Consider the following 14,042-nt stretch of genomic DNA (forward strand, 5'->3'; position numbering starts at 1 on the left):
TTAAATTACTGAATCCTGTCCCTTCTTTGTGTCTTGGGGTTTGGCAGCTTGCATCCCATTCTTTGTCAGATTTGTAATGGAGATGAGCAGATCTGTCCGCTTGCTTTGAGGCAGCCCAGAGGTGTAAACAAACACCAGAGACACAAAAAGGAAGAAACATTCCTGCAGCATCTGAGTGAAGAGTAGGCTTGCCTGGACGGGTCTGCAAATAGTGCTCCCCCGCCCTCCTGTTGAAAAGCATGGGGAGGGAGGGTCAGCAGCAGGACTCTCTTCAGAGTAACACCAGTGTGTTTATGCTACAATGTTTATTTCCTCTGTGTGGTCTGGCCTGTTTTGTGTGTCAAAACCGAGAGAGTGTTCCCATCTAGCCTTGCCAGCCCCGTGCTAGCTGTAAAACAATCCCTGGATGATGAATGAGCGCTTTGCATTAGCTCCTTATCTGAGCCTATCACTACTCCACACAGTAGTATACACAGACACACACTCACACACAGTGTCTTCTCTACACTTTTTAAAACACCTGCATTCACTCATACGCTTACTGTCATGCAGTGCACCATACACAGCACCCCCCCATACAATCTGTCTCCTCCCTATTTTCTTTCTTTCACACTCACATGACCGTCACAGTGGGAGTCGGCATGTCTGTTCTGTTCCTGGAAACAAACTCATCACCAACTCCCCTTTTTTCTACTTATCATGGCTTCTAGAGTCCAGTGAAGAGGATGACCTTGTCTATTTTGCTGCTGTTTCTGCCTTTTCCTGCCCTCAGTGACCTTGTCGTATGCGTTTCCACATGGCTGGCCCACTGTTTGTGTCTGTGTGCGGCTCTCTCACATGGCCAGCTCGAGTTTTTTGAGGATACACCTGCTTTTTTAATAACAATAGGGTCATATCCTGCAATACAGGAAATGGACTCCTCCCTCCTTCCCTCCGTCTTTGTGACCCAGCTACACTGGTCTCGAGGAGCCAAGGCCACTTTCAAAGAACTTGCAAATATATCTGAGTAGCTGCGGCCAGGAAGGCTTGCCTGTTTGTTGTCAGTGGCTGACTGAAAGCGTTGGGCTTCCTCACCTTGAACTCCCTGTCACTACTCAGTGGGAGATTAAGACCAGACACCAGTGTCAAGCCTTTGAGTTGTCCCTGTAAAGGTGCTAAATCAAACTGGTTTACATGACGCGGAGCATAAACCCACCTCCCCTACCCCATTCACTTAGGTTGCTGTACGTGCAAATTACACAAACGTAGTGTGCGCTGTGTACTTCTGTGAATTACTTGCACAAGCAAAATTCATAATAACAATGAATAACATTAAATAGCAATGAAAGCTTTTCTGATACTGACTGAGGTGTGTGTCTGTGTCCCGACAGGTGGTTGTTGATACAGCTCAGATTGAGAACAAGGAGGCCTATGCTCCACAGATCACTCTGGAAGGATCCAAGGTAGTGGTCCAGGTCCCCTCTACATGGTGAGTACATCAACAAATCATCTTTTTTTAACAGACTTTGAAATTTTAAATTTATGTGCACTTCCAACCAAAAAAATAAAATCACAGATCATCATCAGAAGAGAAACAGCTATAACAACATCAGAAAATCCAGTTGACAGTTGTGGGACCAAGTCAAAAACAGCTGTAAAGAAAAACTTCAGATACATTTCTCTTCCATAAATCTAATTAATTATTTGTAAAAAGGGAAAATAATTAATTTCTAAACCATCTATGCCGTTTGTAAGAACACAGTTTTGTGTTAGGTTTGAATTAGCATTCTTATAAGAAGAGCTGTGTTTGATTTTCTACTCCTGTTTGTGTATGTCATATACCAGGTATGCATCTGTTCAGCAAATGCACCTGGACTTTTATGTGAAAGATGTTTTGTTGGATTTGGAGTTCATGTCCTGTCCTGCTGTGGATATTTGTGTGTGTACATCTATAGGTGTCTCAAGGAGGACCCAGCCACTATGTCCTTGCTCCAGAGGAGCTTAGACCCAGAGAAGACGCTTGGTTTAGTGGATGTACTTTACACAGCAGTGTTTGACATCAACAGGTGGAAGGAAAGAAAGTGAGTGGATAATAAATATTAATGAATAACGGGTGCATTTCCCAACGGTATCTTAACCAGCAGCCATTTGATGTGTGTACAACCTGTTGAAATGTAGTCATCTGAATTCAGTTTACTATATTCAATACTTTTACGCTACATAATCGAACATGTCTCTTTCTCCTGTCCACCAAAGAGAGCAAGCCTTGCCCACTATTCAGATCCAGCTGCAGAGAGAGATCCCAGACTATGGCAGCCCGACTGATTTGGCTCCAGGTACCAGCTCCAAGACTTCCAGTGGATTGCCCAAAACAATATCCAAGTTGACTTCCAAGTTCACCAAGAAGGTCTCATCCAGCTCAAACAGTGGGGGTAGTTACTCCATCCCTAGTACCCCGTCTCGCAGCATGCTGTCAGCCAATAGCTCTGAGGAAAAGGCCAAGGGCCTGGGCCACAGCGACGGGAGGCTACAGAGCATCCTGCAGATGGGCAGCCTGTCTTGTGCCCCTGACTCTACCCAGCAAAACCAGCTGGCCAATGGCTTGATGGCTGAAGACCAGGGGATGAATCTGCCCACTGACCAAGAGATGCAGGATGTCATTGACTTTCTCTCAGGATTCAACATGGGCAAATCCCAGCAGGCATCACCCCTAGTCAAGAGGAGGAATTCTGTGGCATCTGCGAACCCTGCTGAGCTGAAACCACCAAGTGGTCCTCCACCAGCCTCCCAGTCTATCTCTCATAGTGCCCTACAGCCCCCAGCTCAGACCCTGCCTCAGCCCCAGCCTCAACCTGCACCTTCAGTGCAGAAGCAGCAGCAGCCGCCTCAGCCTCAACCGCAGCCACCTCCCCCGCAGCAACAGCAGCCCCAGCAGCAACAGCAGCAGCCCCCTCCTCCACCTCAGCAGCCCTCCCCACAGGCCCTGCAGTACTACCAGCACCTCCTGCAGCCCATCACTCAGCAGCAGGCGCCTCCTCCTCAGCTTCCTCCCCAGCAGACCCCATCCCAGGTCCTGCCACAGCAGAGAGTGGCGAGCAAGTGGCTTGGCACCTCTGGGCAACAGCCTCCACCGCAAGGCCCCCCAGCAGGGTTGTCACCCCTGGGTCCCATCGGGCAGTGGGGCTCACCTGGACTGCCGGATCTGAGCTCAGATCTGTACAGTCTGGGTCTGGTCAGCACCTACATGGACAGTGTCATGTCAGAGATGCTGGGTCAGAAACCACAGGGGCCCCGCAACAATACTTGGCCCAACAGGGACCAGAGCGAGGGGGTGTTTGGAGTCCTGGGGGACACACTGCCTTTCGACCCAGCAGGTGAGGTTCACCTTGAGTTATATTAATATCACATTAAAAGTGAACATATTCAACAAGTCCTCTGTGAGAAAAGTTCTCCCTAAAGTCAGAAGTGAGCCACACATTTATATTCACTTTATGTAGAAGTCTGTAGAACAACTGTTGGAGCAAAGAGGGATTTCCTGCTTTTGGTTGAGACAGAGCCAAAACATTTCATAAAATAATTAATTCTGTAGTTGAGGCTTAGAATGTTCACCTTCTATTTTCTTTCTAATATTTAAGGAATTGATTTTTGTATTTTGACCCCTGAAAATAAATAAAATAACAGAATAAATAATGCTACAAATCAGAAAAATAATGTGCTACTCGGCAGATAAAATACGTATGAAAATTGGTTTGAATCTGTTTACTGCTGTATAAAAATCTTTTATTTTTTTATTTTTTGTAGCTCTAACAAGTCTGGCTAGAAACTAACTGTGTGCTACATCAGCCTACAAACTAGTAGGATTCGAACACACAAACCGGAGGATAGTGACTGATAACCACTGACTTTGGTGCACAGAGGACGTCAAATGAAATTACAATATATTTAGTTTTCTTGTCTTAAGTCAAATTAACTTTGTGATTCAGCTCATCCTGCAGTTCTGCTGACACCTTTGTTTTGTTCTAGGAAACCCTGGAGAAGCTTAGCAAAGTTTTTATGACTTACAGAGTTGCAGTTGTTATATAGATGTCTATTATATCAGGAGAGTAACGCTCCGAAAGAGTTGTGGGTGGCCTGAGTTAGTGTCCCAACAGTATAATCCAACCGAAGCTGTTATGATGCCTGTAGTGTGCAGACAGCTGACATATAAAAAGTTTCATTCAAATCTATGTTGTCTCATAAAGTCAAATTAGTTTGCAGACATGAGTTGATATAAACATAGAGGGACTACCAGAAAAGATGAATAGAATGCACAAAAGACAAAAGCATTATATTAAAACCTATCAATATAATAGCAGTGGGTTATAAATGACGCCTCCACTCATGTCTGTAGTTGGTCAGAGCACTCTAGAGTAGCATAAAGGGAGCATCTGTTAAAACCAAACTGTGACTGTCACAAGTTTGTCAGGGCCACGCTACATGTAAATTAGAAGAGGCTTTATTCTGTGTATTCTGTATCTTGTGAGAAGTTTGCTAAATGTTATTACTGTCCAGCATGCCTGGTGTTGTGCTGCCAGGCTGTTTGTTCTGAGTATTTCTATACAATCTTGCAACCAAACATTAGATCCGGATCTAAATCACTTAATCAATGTAGGTCAGAAAGAACGAGCAGCTGTTTTGCCCTGCGTGTGTCTTCGGCTGTAGGTTTACGATTTATGCTGAATTTAGCTTGTGTCAGTTTCTATTTTTACAGTGCAGCAGACTCTTTTGATTGCAGTCGAGGCCTGTTGTGCAGAGTTGACTTATGGCTATTGTGATTTTTCTGCTTTGGTAGACAGTCTGGCTAAACGGATTGAGCTCCAGGGAGCGAAAGAGAAAAGCTGAGGGTGTCAGAAACTCATAGTTGTGTTTATCCTCCCTTTCCATGCGCAGTTGGCTCGGACCCAGAATTTGCACGTTACGTTGCTGGCGTCAGTCAGGCCATGCAGCAGAAACGGCAGGTGCAGCACATCCGTCGCCCCAGCAACACACGCAGCAACTGGCCAATGCCTGATGAGCAGCACAGGACCTGGTCCCACCCAGAGTACTACAGTGAAGGGTTAGTATCCACACAAGACGTCTGCCTCACAACTGACCCACTGTCATGTACTGTAATGAAAGTTTGTTTTTTATTCAAGCCTTTCATTTTAACATGTATCCCTCATCAGATCAGGATTTGAAAGATATGAAATCTGACAATAAGATGTATTCACACCAACACATCAGGTGCGGTTTTAACAAAGCCAAAGAAAGGAGAACACATATCTCCACTTTTCGCATCACTATACAATTTGCTTTCAAGCTGACTGTATGATTTTGGGGTTAAAGGCTCTTCGTTGTTCAGGGTTGCGCTCGCTGTACTATCTTGTGCCAGCCTGATCCTCAGACATGAATCTCCTGGCAGTTACTGTATCCAGACTTAAGACTAGAGCAGCTCTTACTTCCCAACATCATTGTATTTCAGATTTGTTGATACATTTGCATTTCAATTTTGTTCATGCGTCTGTGTTTTATTGTTATTTTGTGTATAAAGCATCTTTGTTTTGAAAGGTGCTGCTTAATGACTGTTTGCGGTGTTGTGTTGAACTGTTTGGAGGGTTATTTAAAACTTAGTTTAATCACAGTCCACAGCAGTGTTGTGTGATGCTTTGACTAAATTATTAATGTGGTCGACACCTTCGAACTGTGAGGCATTTACCATGTTAGTCATGACTGTTGTCATTTTAATTCCACCCACAAGTGTGAGACGCCGTTCTGCTTACAGATTAATCCAGGGAAGCAGGCAGAAGTAAACAAGCAGCCATTACAGTGGTGTCACATCGCTTCTGATCCCTATCAAATAATCTTGTTTTTAGAACTTTTTTTGCTACTTTTATACAGCTTTTACTTCGAAATAGAACCAGGAGATCTTGAATATATGAGCTATACATTTCAAACTCTGCTTTTCAGCCGTGTTCGGTTCATCACTTTGCCCTTTGGATCATCCCAAAGTAGAGAAGTTTACATTTGCAGTATCCCACACTACGTTCTTTTTCAGACTGTGTCATTGAGGTTTAGGCTATAAATACATCTGATCCTGTTACACCTCTAAACACCCCTTTGTTGAGAGGGTAACGGACACACTGCTAACACCTCCTGTGGTTGTGTCCTCAGTGAGACTGTAAACAGCAGCTGGTCGGCCAATCAGGGGGACTCAGCCAGCTCCAGCGATGAGACGTCTTCAGCCAACGGTGACAGCTTGTTCTCCATGTTTTCAGGACCGGACCTTGTAGCGGCAGTAAAACAAAGGAGGTATGTTCCAGACCTCGAACATGCAATTAACAGGATTGTGTTATATCACACTGAGCCACAAGTAAACTGTGATATTTCCCTACACTCGATTTAATAATTACTACATAGAATGATTCTGAGGATGTAAAAGCGTGGCTGCTTACTTACTGCACCTCCTGTCTTGTCGTACTCATTCTTCTAGTTTCAATCTCTACTTCAACTTGGGTTTGACCAAGAAGGTTTCATACCAATCAGGCATATATTGTTCTGACAGTCTGCCTAGTATTGTGTTGGTCCTCTTTATGCTGCTAAAACTCCTCTGACCCAGTGGGGCATGGACACAGGACCTCTGGGGATGTCGTATGGCACCAGGATGGTGGCAGTGAATTCTGTGGGTTGCAGAGTGGAACCTACCTAGATCAGGCTTATTATGAAACATCCCACAGATGCTCAGTAAGATGTGGAACCTGGGTGAAAACTTTAGCTCTGTTGGGTCACTCCTGTGCAGTTTTTTTGTGGTGTGTCGGGGTTCATTGTCCTGCTGAGGGTGGCAACTGCCATCAGGGACTGCTGCTGCCATGGAGGGTTGCGGGTTGCTTGACCTGCAATGTTTAGGTGGGTGGTACCTGTCAAACATCCACATGAATGTCAGGACTCAAGGTTTCCCGCAGAACATAGGATTATGACAAGTTGATCGATGTTACTCACTTCACCTGTCAGTGGTCGTAATGCTGTGGCTGATTGGTGTACGTTAGCACCAGTGAAGCTCAATGCAGTCTTCTATGTCCTCAGAAAACACAGCTGTGGGGAGCCAGAGGTGTGCACCCTGCCTTCACCACCTCTCCATCACATTGGGGATGATAACCAGGTAAAGTACAAGCCCCTAGCATCAATGAAACAACACGATTTTATTGTATATTTTCATTTAATTTGAAAACCATTCACTGCAAAAACTCAAAATCTTACCAAGTCTATCTTATTTTCAGTCAAAATATCTCATCCCACTTGATTTAAATATCACTTAACAAGTAACATTTCAGCAATATATAGGGACTTGTTTTAAGACATTGCATCTTAAATATCTTAAGTCAAACAATCTTGAAATTATCTTGTTTTGAGTTGAAATTTACAAGAAAACTCAAAATAAGTTTAATACATCTCAAATTAGGAGGTTACATGAAAGCAAAAATCTATTTTTGAGTGGAAAAACGTCTATTTTTTTTAAGCATGTGTAGACTTATTTTAAGACACCTAAGCTTGACAATCCTAGTAAAATAGAGCTTAAAATAACTTTCCCAGCTGATTTTAAGATCTCATTGTTCTAAATATCACATCTATTTTAAGAAGTCTGACCAAGCCATTTTCACTTGTTCTATTGGCAGATTTTTTTCACTTATTTCAAGGTGAAACTTCTTTGAAATAAGCTTTTTTTTTTTTCTTGTTTTGAGAGGGACATTTTTTCCAGTGTTCACTGCACGTTGGCTTTTGTAATGTAACTGATTACTTTCCTCTGTGGTCCACAGGACAGCAAAACTAAAACCTGGCCTCCTAAAGCGCCATGGCAGCACTCCACCCACACCAACACCATGCCCAATCCCAGCTCTTCCTTGTACCAGATGAACATCCCTCCTTCCTCGCAGTGGAGCGACTCCATGCAGATGCTGCAGTCTCCTGTGTGGTCCACCGCCAGCGACTGCTCCCCCTCCACCGGCATCTCTTCTGGTTTTCCCTTCACCCAGCAGCAGCAGCAGCAGCAGCAGCAGCAACAACAGCAGCAGCAACACAAACCCATGACCAAGGGCTTTAAATCCTTCCCCCTCAAACACGAGCACAGGCCCTCCTACCTTCACCAGTACTGACCACGGCGTAGTGTCGAACTAGTCCACGGTGAAGTGCCACGGAGGACCTGCAGCTCTGTTATATGAGCCGCTGAGTGGGCCGAGCTGCAGCCATTACAGTCCACACCCACTGAATTGGAAGATTTCAAAGCCTCAGAGGCAACGTTAAGTACACACACTGGCTCGACATTTTTGTATCTATATTTTTCCATGTCAGACATCCCCATTTGAAAAAAGAGATGTATTTTGAAGTTTTTTGAACTGCCATGTTTTAACTATGAACGGTGCATGTGTCATGCCGGCAGCAGTTAAGTCTAGTGGTCGTTTCTCTGTCTGTTGAGCTGACGTTTCCTCAGACAAGAGCTGGAGACGCGCACGGCCGTCACCCACTTGCTTCTGCAGCTGAACGTGTGTGTGTGTGTGTGTGTGTGTGTGTGTGTGTGTGTGTGTGTGTGTGTGTGTGTGTGTGTGTGTGTGTGTGTGTGTGTGTGTGTGTGTGTGTGTGTGTGTGTGTAAGTGTGTGTGTGTGTGTGTGTAAGTGTGTGTGTGTGTGTCTGTAAAGGAGGGGATTACAAGGGGGCAGGGGCTTGAAATGCTCTCATTTTGCCCATAATAAATATACTGTGTCTACATAGCTGTAACTGCCAAATCTCATGCAAGATGACTCAGAATACAGCTACCATCTACTGTTTCATAGCTTGTAAAATACTGAAGTTGAAATATAAATATTAATTCTTTTTATTAAGAGGCTTTGAGCAGGCTCAGCATAAATATAGTAAGTCACTGCAGAGGTGTAATTTGAGAGAAATACACTACTTTTTCAACAACTGACCAGAGTTAAGAATTATAGCAGTAACTATGTGCCATGTTGGTATTGATAGCACTTGCAGAATATTATTTCCAACCAAAGCGTTGTTCAGAAGATGAATGGTGCTGACAAGAGGCAGTCTGAGATTACTGATAAGCGTGAAGTTGAACGCCCTATTGGATGCGAGCATTAGGGAACATCTTCATTTCCTCCTCTCTAATTGGCGGTTGTTTGCTCCAGATTGACACTAACTCCCACAAACCTAACGTTTCTTCTGTTTAATAATACAATATTTTTCGTGTACCATTATTGACAGTATTAATCTTATTTTTGTATTTTCTTACATGTTATGCCATTACTGTATGTTAGTATTCTTGTAGACATATTACATAAAAACATTATTTTCCACCTCCCAATATGTGAGAAAAAGCACATTTTTTTCCTACAGAGTTGAACTACACCATCTATCTATAAAGGTTACCAAATATGCCATGCTAAACACTAAACATTGTACGATGAGGGTGTTTTTTTTCGAGCCCTTGTTTCTTCAGTTTCTATGGCAATGGGCTGTATTTAAAAGCCCAGAATGTTATCTTTTTGTGATGTTTGCGGATGCCAATGTTGCCTGTATTTATGAAATGACACCATGTTTTCAGAAAACTAACATACTTAACATGTTTACAGAGAATTGTTTGCTGTATATACATATAAATATATATCTTTTTATAGTTAATGTGCTTTGCACAATCAAAATATAGGGTTTGTTGCTTTTTGTCTGTGTTATCTCCCTAACTGTTGCAGCCTTTTTTAAGACATCATTACAGACCTTGGACTGTAACTGTTAGCTTCTCAGCTGTGTCAAATGGTTTACTAGTGGCTTCTACAAAAGATAAAAAAGTAATAATAAAAACATGTTGCCCTGATAGAAGATATGAAGGGGGACTGCTTGGCTTATGTTGCTTATTGTTCTCTTGACCTGGCAACTGAATCTTTCCAAGTGTACCAGCAATGCAAAAAATGAATAAAAATGACTAGCAATTCGAAATGCCATTTGTGTAGTTCTTTTCGCTACGACTCGTTTTCCTGCTAGAAACTTTAAATGGGAAATGTGTGCAGTCTAGTCTCTTGACTGATTTCAACAAACAACACAAGCTACTTTGTTTAAGAACAGAAAATGTGTTTTAGTGGAAAAACTAAACATTTAGGGAAAAAAATGTTTCTTCACATAAACATGGTATTAATGAACTGTGATCCTACAGTGGGTTACATTACTGAGAAAAGAGGTTTGCACTACACATATAAGATTCCTTCAGTTATTCAATCATTAACAATACAAATATCACATCCCTGCCCAGATCCATGGACAGGAACTGCAAACATCAGGTCCCTCTATGGCCATTCACAGCTGGTGGTGAGGCAGACGTGTCATTAGATGGAGACTGGAAAACAATAACAGACAATTAGGAATATGTTGGTCTTGGGAACACTAGTACTTCTATTCTCATTAAAGTTATTACTCATGCACAGTGTGGTTTGTCTTTACATCGGTAGAAGGAGGCGTGTTGTCAGGGCTAGCGTCAGCTATGGTCGCCAGATAGACGATGTTGCGATGCAGGATCTGCTGGTATCTGTAGGGAAAGCAGAGCAATGGCAGCTTGAACTACCCAAAAGGAGAGATGTACAGAATAAAACAAAAGTGTGTGTGCTCCTGAGCACTATCAATTAAATATCAAACGATTCAAAAATGCACCATGTCTCAGTAACTGAAATATGTCTCAATAACTGAACTAAATTGACAACTAAACTATTTCCTGTAACAAACAAACAAAACAAATACTTCAGGAAGACTATACTGAAAAAACACAAATCAGAAAACCTGTGATCACTAATAAAAAAAAAAAAGAGATTTCATAAAGCTGATAAAATGAGTGGTGAATACCACAACTTTCTCAATTTTGGATCTGTGGGTTGTGTCCGTCTGTACTTCTGCATCATGCTACCACATGGAAAAGAGTTGCCAAGTATTTGATAAATATGATTGTGAGATTTCACAAAGATAGGAAAGAATACAGGAAGATCAGTGACCAAGTAGCAATCAGTGGAAGCACAGCTGCAGCGGTTCAAGAAATATTGAATGAGCCCTAGTACCACTAATGAGAGCTCTAATGGGCGCCGTCCTAAGTTCACACGACAGATATTGCGCTATTTCCACAGTGAAAAACAGGCATGCAAGTGCTTCAGACTTGGCACAGAGGTTGTCAAAGAAAATCAGCTTCACTGACAGCTCAGTCAGGGTGAAGGACATTGTATAAATATCAGCCTCTCTACGGATGGCACTAAAAACTCTTGCTTGCTCGTTAAGTGATACTGTACTCACATCTGTCGTATACATATCTACACACAACACGTATGTCTACAGCATGCAGCCACTCCCCTGTATTATCAAACAAATTAGAAAAAAACTAACAAAACAAGAAATTAACTTACTGTACACATTCCACTGCTCGTCCTTTCTGCTGGTATTCTGTGATGCATCTTATCAACTGGTCATTTTCATCCAGCAGCTGGAACAGACACAACACAAAATAACATATAGTACTCGTGTTTTTTGTTGACTTTAACCGTCTCTAAAGCCACCGTGTGCAACATTTTCACAAAGTACAACACTAGATAAATGAGTGCAACAAAAAGCTGTGAAGCTGCTAGCTAGTGGCTAACGGCTAACGCTCACATCACAGCTTAAATGAACATAAATACAATCTAACCGCTACTAAGCCGTTTCGTGAATATTCTTCACTGGTTTTTACCCTCTGTATCGTCTCTTGGTTGATTTTCGCCTTTCCTCGAAGTTTCTTTGGCACAAACACGATAGACATGTTTGTGTATTCACAGTTATTTTAGCATTTGTTTACGTTCACAGCGCACAGCTTCTTCTTCTTCTCCTTCTGTCCCGCTTCCATAGAAATCCCGCTTATTCTTCTCCGTCGAATGCATTGTCATGTCCATCTTGTTGCATTACCGCCACCTGCTGGAGAGCTGCGGGTCCAGCAATCCAGCAATGTTGAAATTAAATTTAAAAATTAGAGCTGGTTTCTTTCTTAAGTTGGTGCTTTTATCTTTGATGTGTTTATTTATGAATTTATGAATTTACATGAATCTGAAAAACTCCACTTGTCTGATTTTAAAAAAATTAAAGTGGATTATTTCATTTGCATTTACACTGTGCTGTTTTTATTGAATTATCAACTTTATTGTCTATCACGGGCCCTATTCCAGAAACTACCACTATCAGACCTTTTTTTTTTTAACATATACACAAGAAATCCTGAAATCAGCCAGCACATTGTGTCCCATTAGAATTACCTTTTCCATTTTGGACTATGTAAAATGTCCACTTATGCCACCCTCAGGCCAAAATGTCAAAACTCAACACCACAGTAGCTGTAACCACCTTTTACAGGATCTGTGAACATCATCCTCCTGTATCTGTCTGATAATTACAGTTTTTATGAATGTTTAATAAATATTATACTAAGCTTGTCTCCTTAGTCCATTGAAAAAAAATATAGAATTAGTGCTGATTCACAGGGAACAAGGTGCTCACACTTTACTGCAATTTGTATTTGGTAAATTAAATTCAGAAAATATTCATTGTTTTCAGTGGTCCCCCGTGATCTAATTGGCCATCGAAAAAAATTTCGTTGGAAATTTAAATTACTGATACTCCGATTTCCGACGCTCCTGAACGCAACTCGTTTGGATTTGAAGAGGGCTGCACAGTGGGGTAGTGGTTAGCACTTTTGCCTTGCAGCAAGAAGTTCCCTGGTTCAAATCCCGGGGTGGGCCTGGGATCTTTCTGCATGGAGTTTGCATGTTCTCCCTGTGCATGCGTGGGTTTTCTCCGGGCACTCCGGCTTCCTCCCACAGTCCAAAAATATGCTGAGGTTAATTGGTTACTCTAAATTGTCCGTAGGTGTGAATGTGTGTGTGATTGTTTGTCTGTATATGTAGCCCTGTGACAGACTGGTGACCTGTCCAGGGTGTCCCCTGCCTTCGCCTGAGTCAGCTGGGATAGGCTCCAGCACCCCCGCGACCCTAGTGAGGATAAAGCGGTGTATAGAGAATGGATGGATGGATGGATTTGAAGAAGCTTTGAAGACGTTTCCTGATGCCGGAGGAGAAGACAAGCAGCTTTGGACCTTTGTGGTAAGAAGAATATGGCCGTTTCTCAGTAGGTTGTTACTGGAGGTACAGACCCGTACCCGTAGCCTGTGGACTACGGATACGGCACTTTCCATTTGCCAATCAGATACGCGAGATCTGGTCACGTGACTCCTGGTAGACGCTAGCGGTACGGACCCGTAGCATCGGTACTACAGGTACGGACCCTAAACCTAACCCTAACCCTAACCCTAACCTTAACCTTTGCTTACCTTTCAACAGTTTGCAGTGGTTAGCAGCTTCTTGACTCGCGAGACTCGCATACGGGTCCATATCTGACGGCAAATGAAAAGTGCCGTATCCGTAGGCCACAGGCTACGGGTACGGTCCGTATCTGTAGACATTACCTTCTCAGTACGTAACTGCCCATACTTGGTTCTGAAATACTCATAACACGTCATCATGGAGACTGCATCGGACCGGACTAGTGAGTATAGATATGAATCAGTAGATATATATATATGTATATATATATATATATATATATATATATATATATATATATATATATATATATATATATGTGGCTGCAGCTGGCAGTGCACAGGAAGATTTTATTAGAGGAAGTCAGACACAGTCACACAGAGAAACATTAAAGTTCACACTGAAACGGAGCTACAGCTCTGTGTCTTGTAGAAGATTTATTTTAAAAGCTACATGTATAACGTTAGTAATCCGTGCCAGAGCAGACCTCATTAGCATTTCCGCTAGGTCGGCTAACTTCCGGTCACTCCATGGATGCTGTTGTCGGTAATGTAGCCAGAACACAGTGGGCTGGGACCTGGAAATCTAGAAAATTTGACCCCCTACAAATTGCTTTTATTTTTGTTTTTCTTATAATAGAATAAAAATCCAGTTCAACAAAAAAAAATCAAGTCAAACGGTCTATT

The 14,042-nt window shown here is 42.5% G+C and overlaps 2 protein-coding genes across 3 annotated transcripts in view; one reads left to right on the top strand and one right to left on the bottom strand.

Annotated features, from left to right (window-relative positions):
• Positions 1-9,976, top strand: part of garre1 (granule associated Rac and RHOG effector 1) — a 35,402-nt gene extending 25,426 nt beyond the window's left edge. For both annotated transcript variants that reach the window (XM_022197607.2, XM_022197686.2), the window contains exons 8-14: positions 1,371-1,468; positions 1,935-2,060; positions 2,236-3,353; positions 4,909-5,074; positions 6,169-6,306; positions 7,078-7,153; positions 7,809-9,976. In XM_022197607.2, coding sequence (XP_022053299.1) covers positions 1,371-1,468; positions 1,935-2,060; positions 2,236-3,353; positions 4,909-5,074; positions 6,169-6,306; positions 7,078-7,153; positions 7,809-8,144 — 2,058 coding nt within the window. In that variant the 3' untranslated portion in view covers positions 8,145-9,976. The remainder of the gene's footprint in view (positions 1-1,370; positions 1,469-1,934; positions 2,061-2,235; positions 3,354-4,908; positions 5,075-6,168; positions 6,307-7,077; positions 7,154-7,808) is intronic.
• A 111-nt stretch (positions 9,977-10,087) lies between these two features.
• On the bottom strand, positions 10,088-11,914 carry ss18l2 (ss18, like 2). The gene is made up of 4 exons (XM_022197803.2): positions 11,739-11,914; positions 11,419-11,495; positions 10,475-10,559; positions 10,088-10,370 (listed from the first exon to the last, which is right to left on the bottom strand). Exons 1-4 carry the CDS (start codon positions 11,805-11,807, stop codon positions 10,311-10,313), a joined length of 291 nt encoding a protein of 96 aa, XP_022053495.1. The 5' UTR covers positions 11,808-11,914; the 3' UTR covers positions 10,088-10,310.
• Positions 11,915-14,042: the final 2,128 nt, after the last annotated feature.

The sequence above is a fragment of the Acanthochromis polyacanthus genome, chromosome 2, assembly GCF_021347895.1.
Source record: "Acanthochromis polyacanthus isolate Apoly-LR-REF ecotype Palm Island chromosome 2, KAUST_Apoly_ChrSc, whole genome shotgun sequence".
Lineage (NCBI taxonomy): Eukaryota > Metazoa > Chordata > Actinopteri > Pomacentridae > Acanthochromis > Acanthochromis polyacanthus.

What these genes read in the sequence shown, in the direction of transcription:
- ss18l2 (XM_022197803.2), bottom strand. Translation starts at nt 11,807, where the DNA reads ATGTCTATCGTGTTTGTGCCAAAGAAACTTCGAGGAAAGGCGAAAATC. An exon ending in ACCAAGAGACGATACAGAGG is followed by an intron (nt 11,496 to 11,738) that starts GTAAAAACCAGT and finishes TGTCTGTTCCAG; the next exon opens with CTGCTGGATGAAAATGACCA. An exon ending in ACACGCCTCCTTCTACCGAT is followed by an intron (nt 10,371 to 10,474) that starts GTAAAGACAAAC and finishes ATTGTTTTCCAG; the next exon opens with TCTCCATCTAATGACACGTC.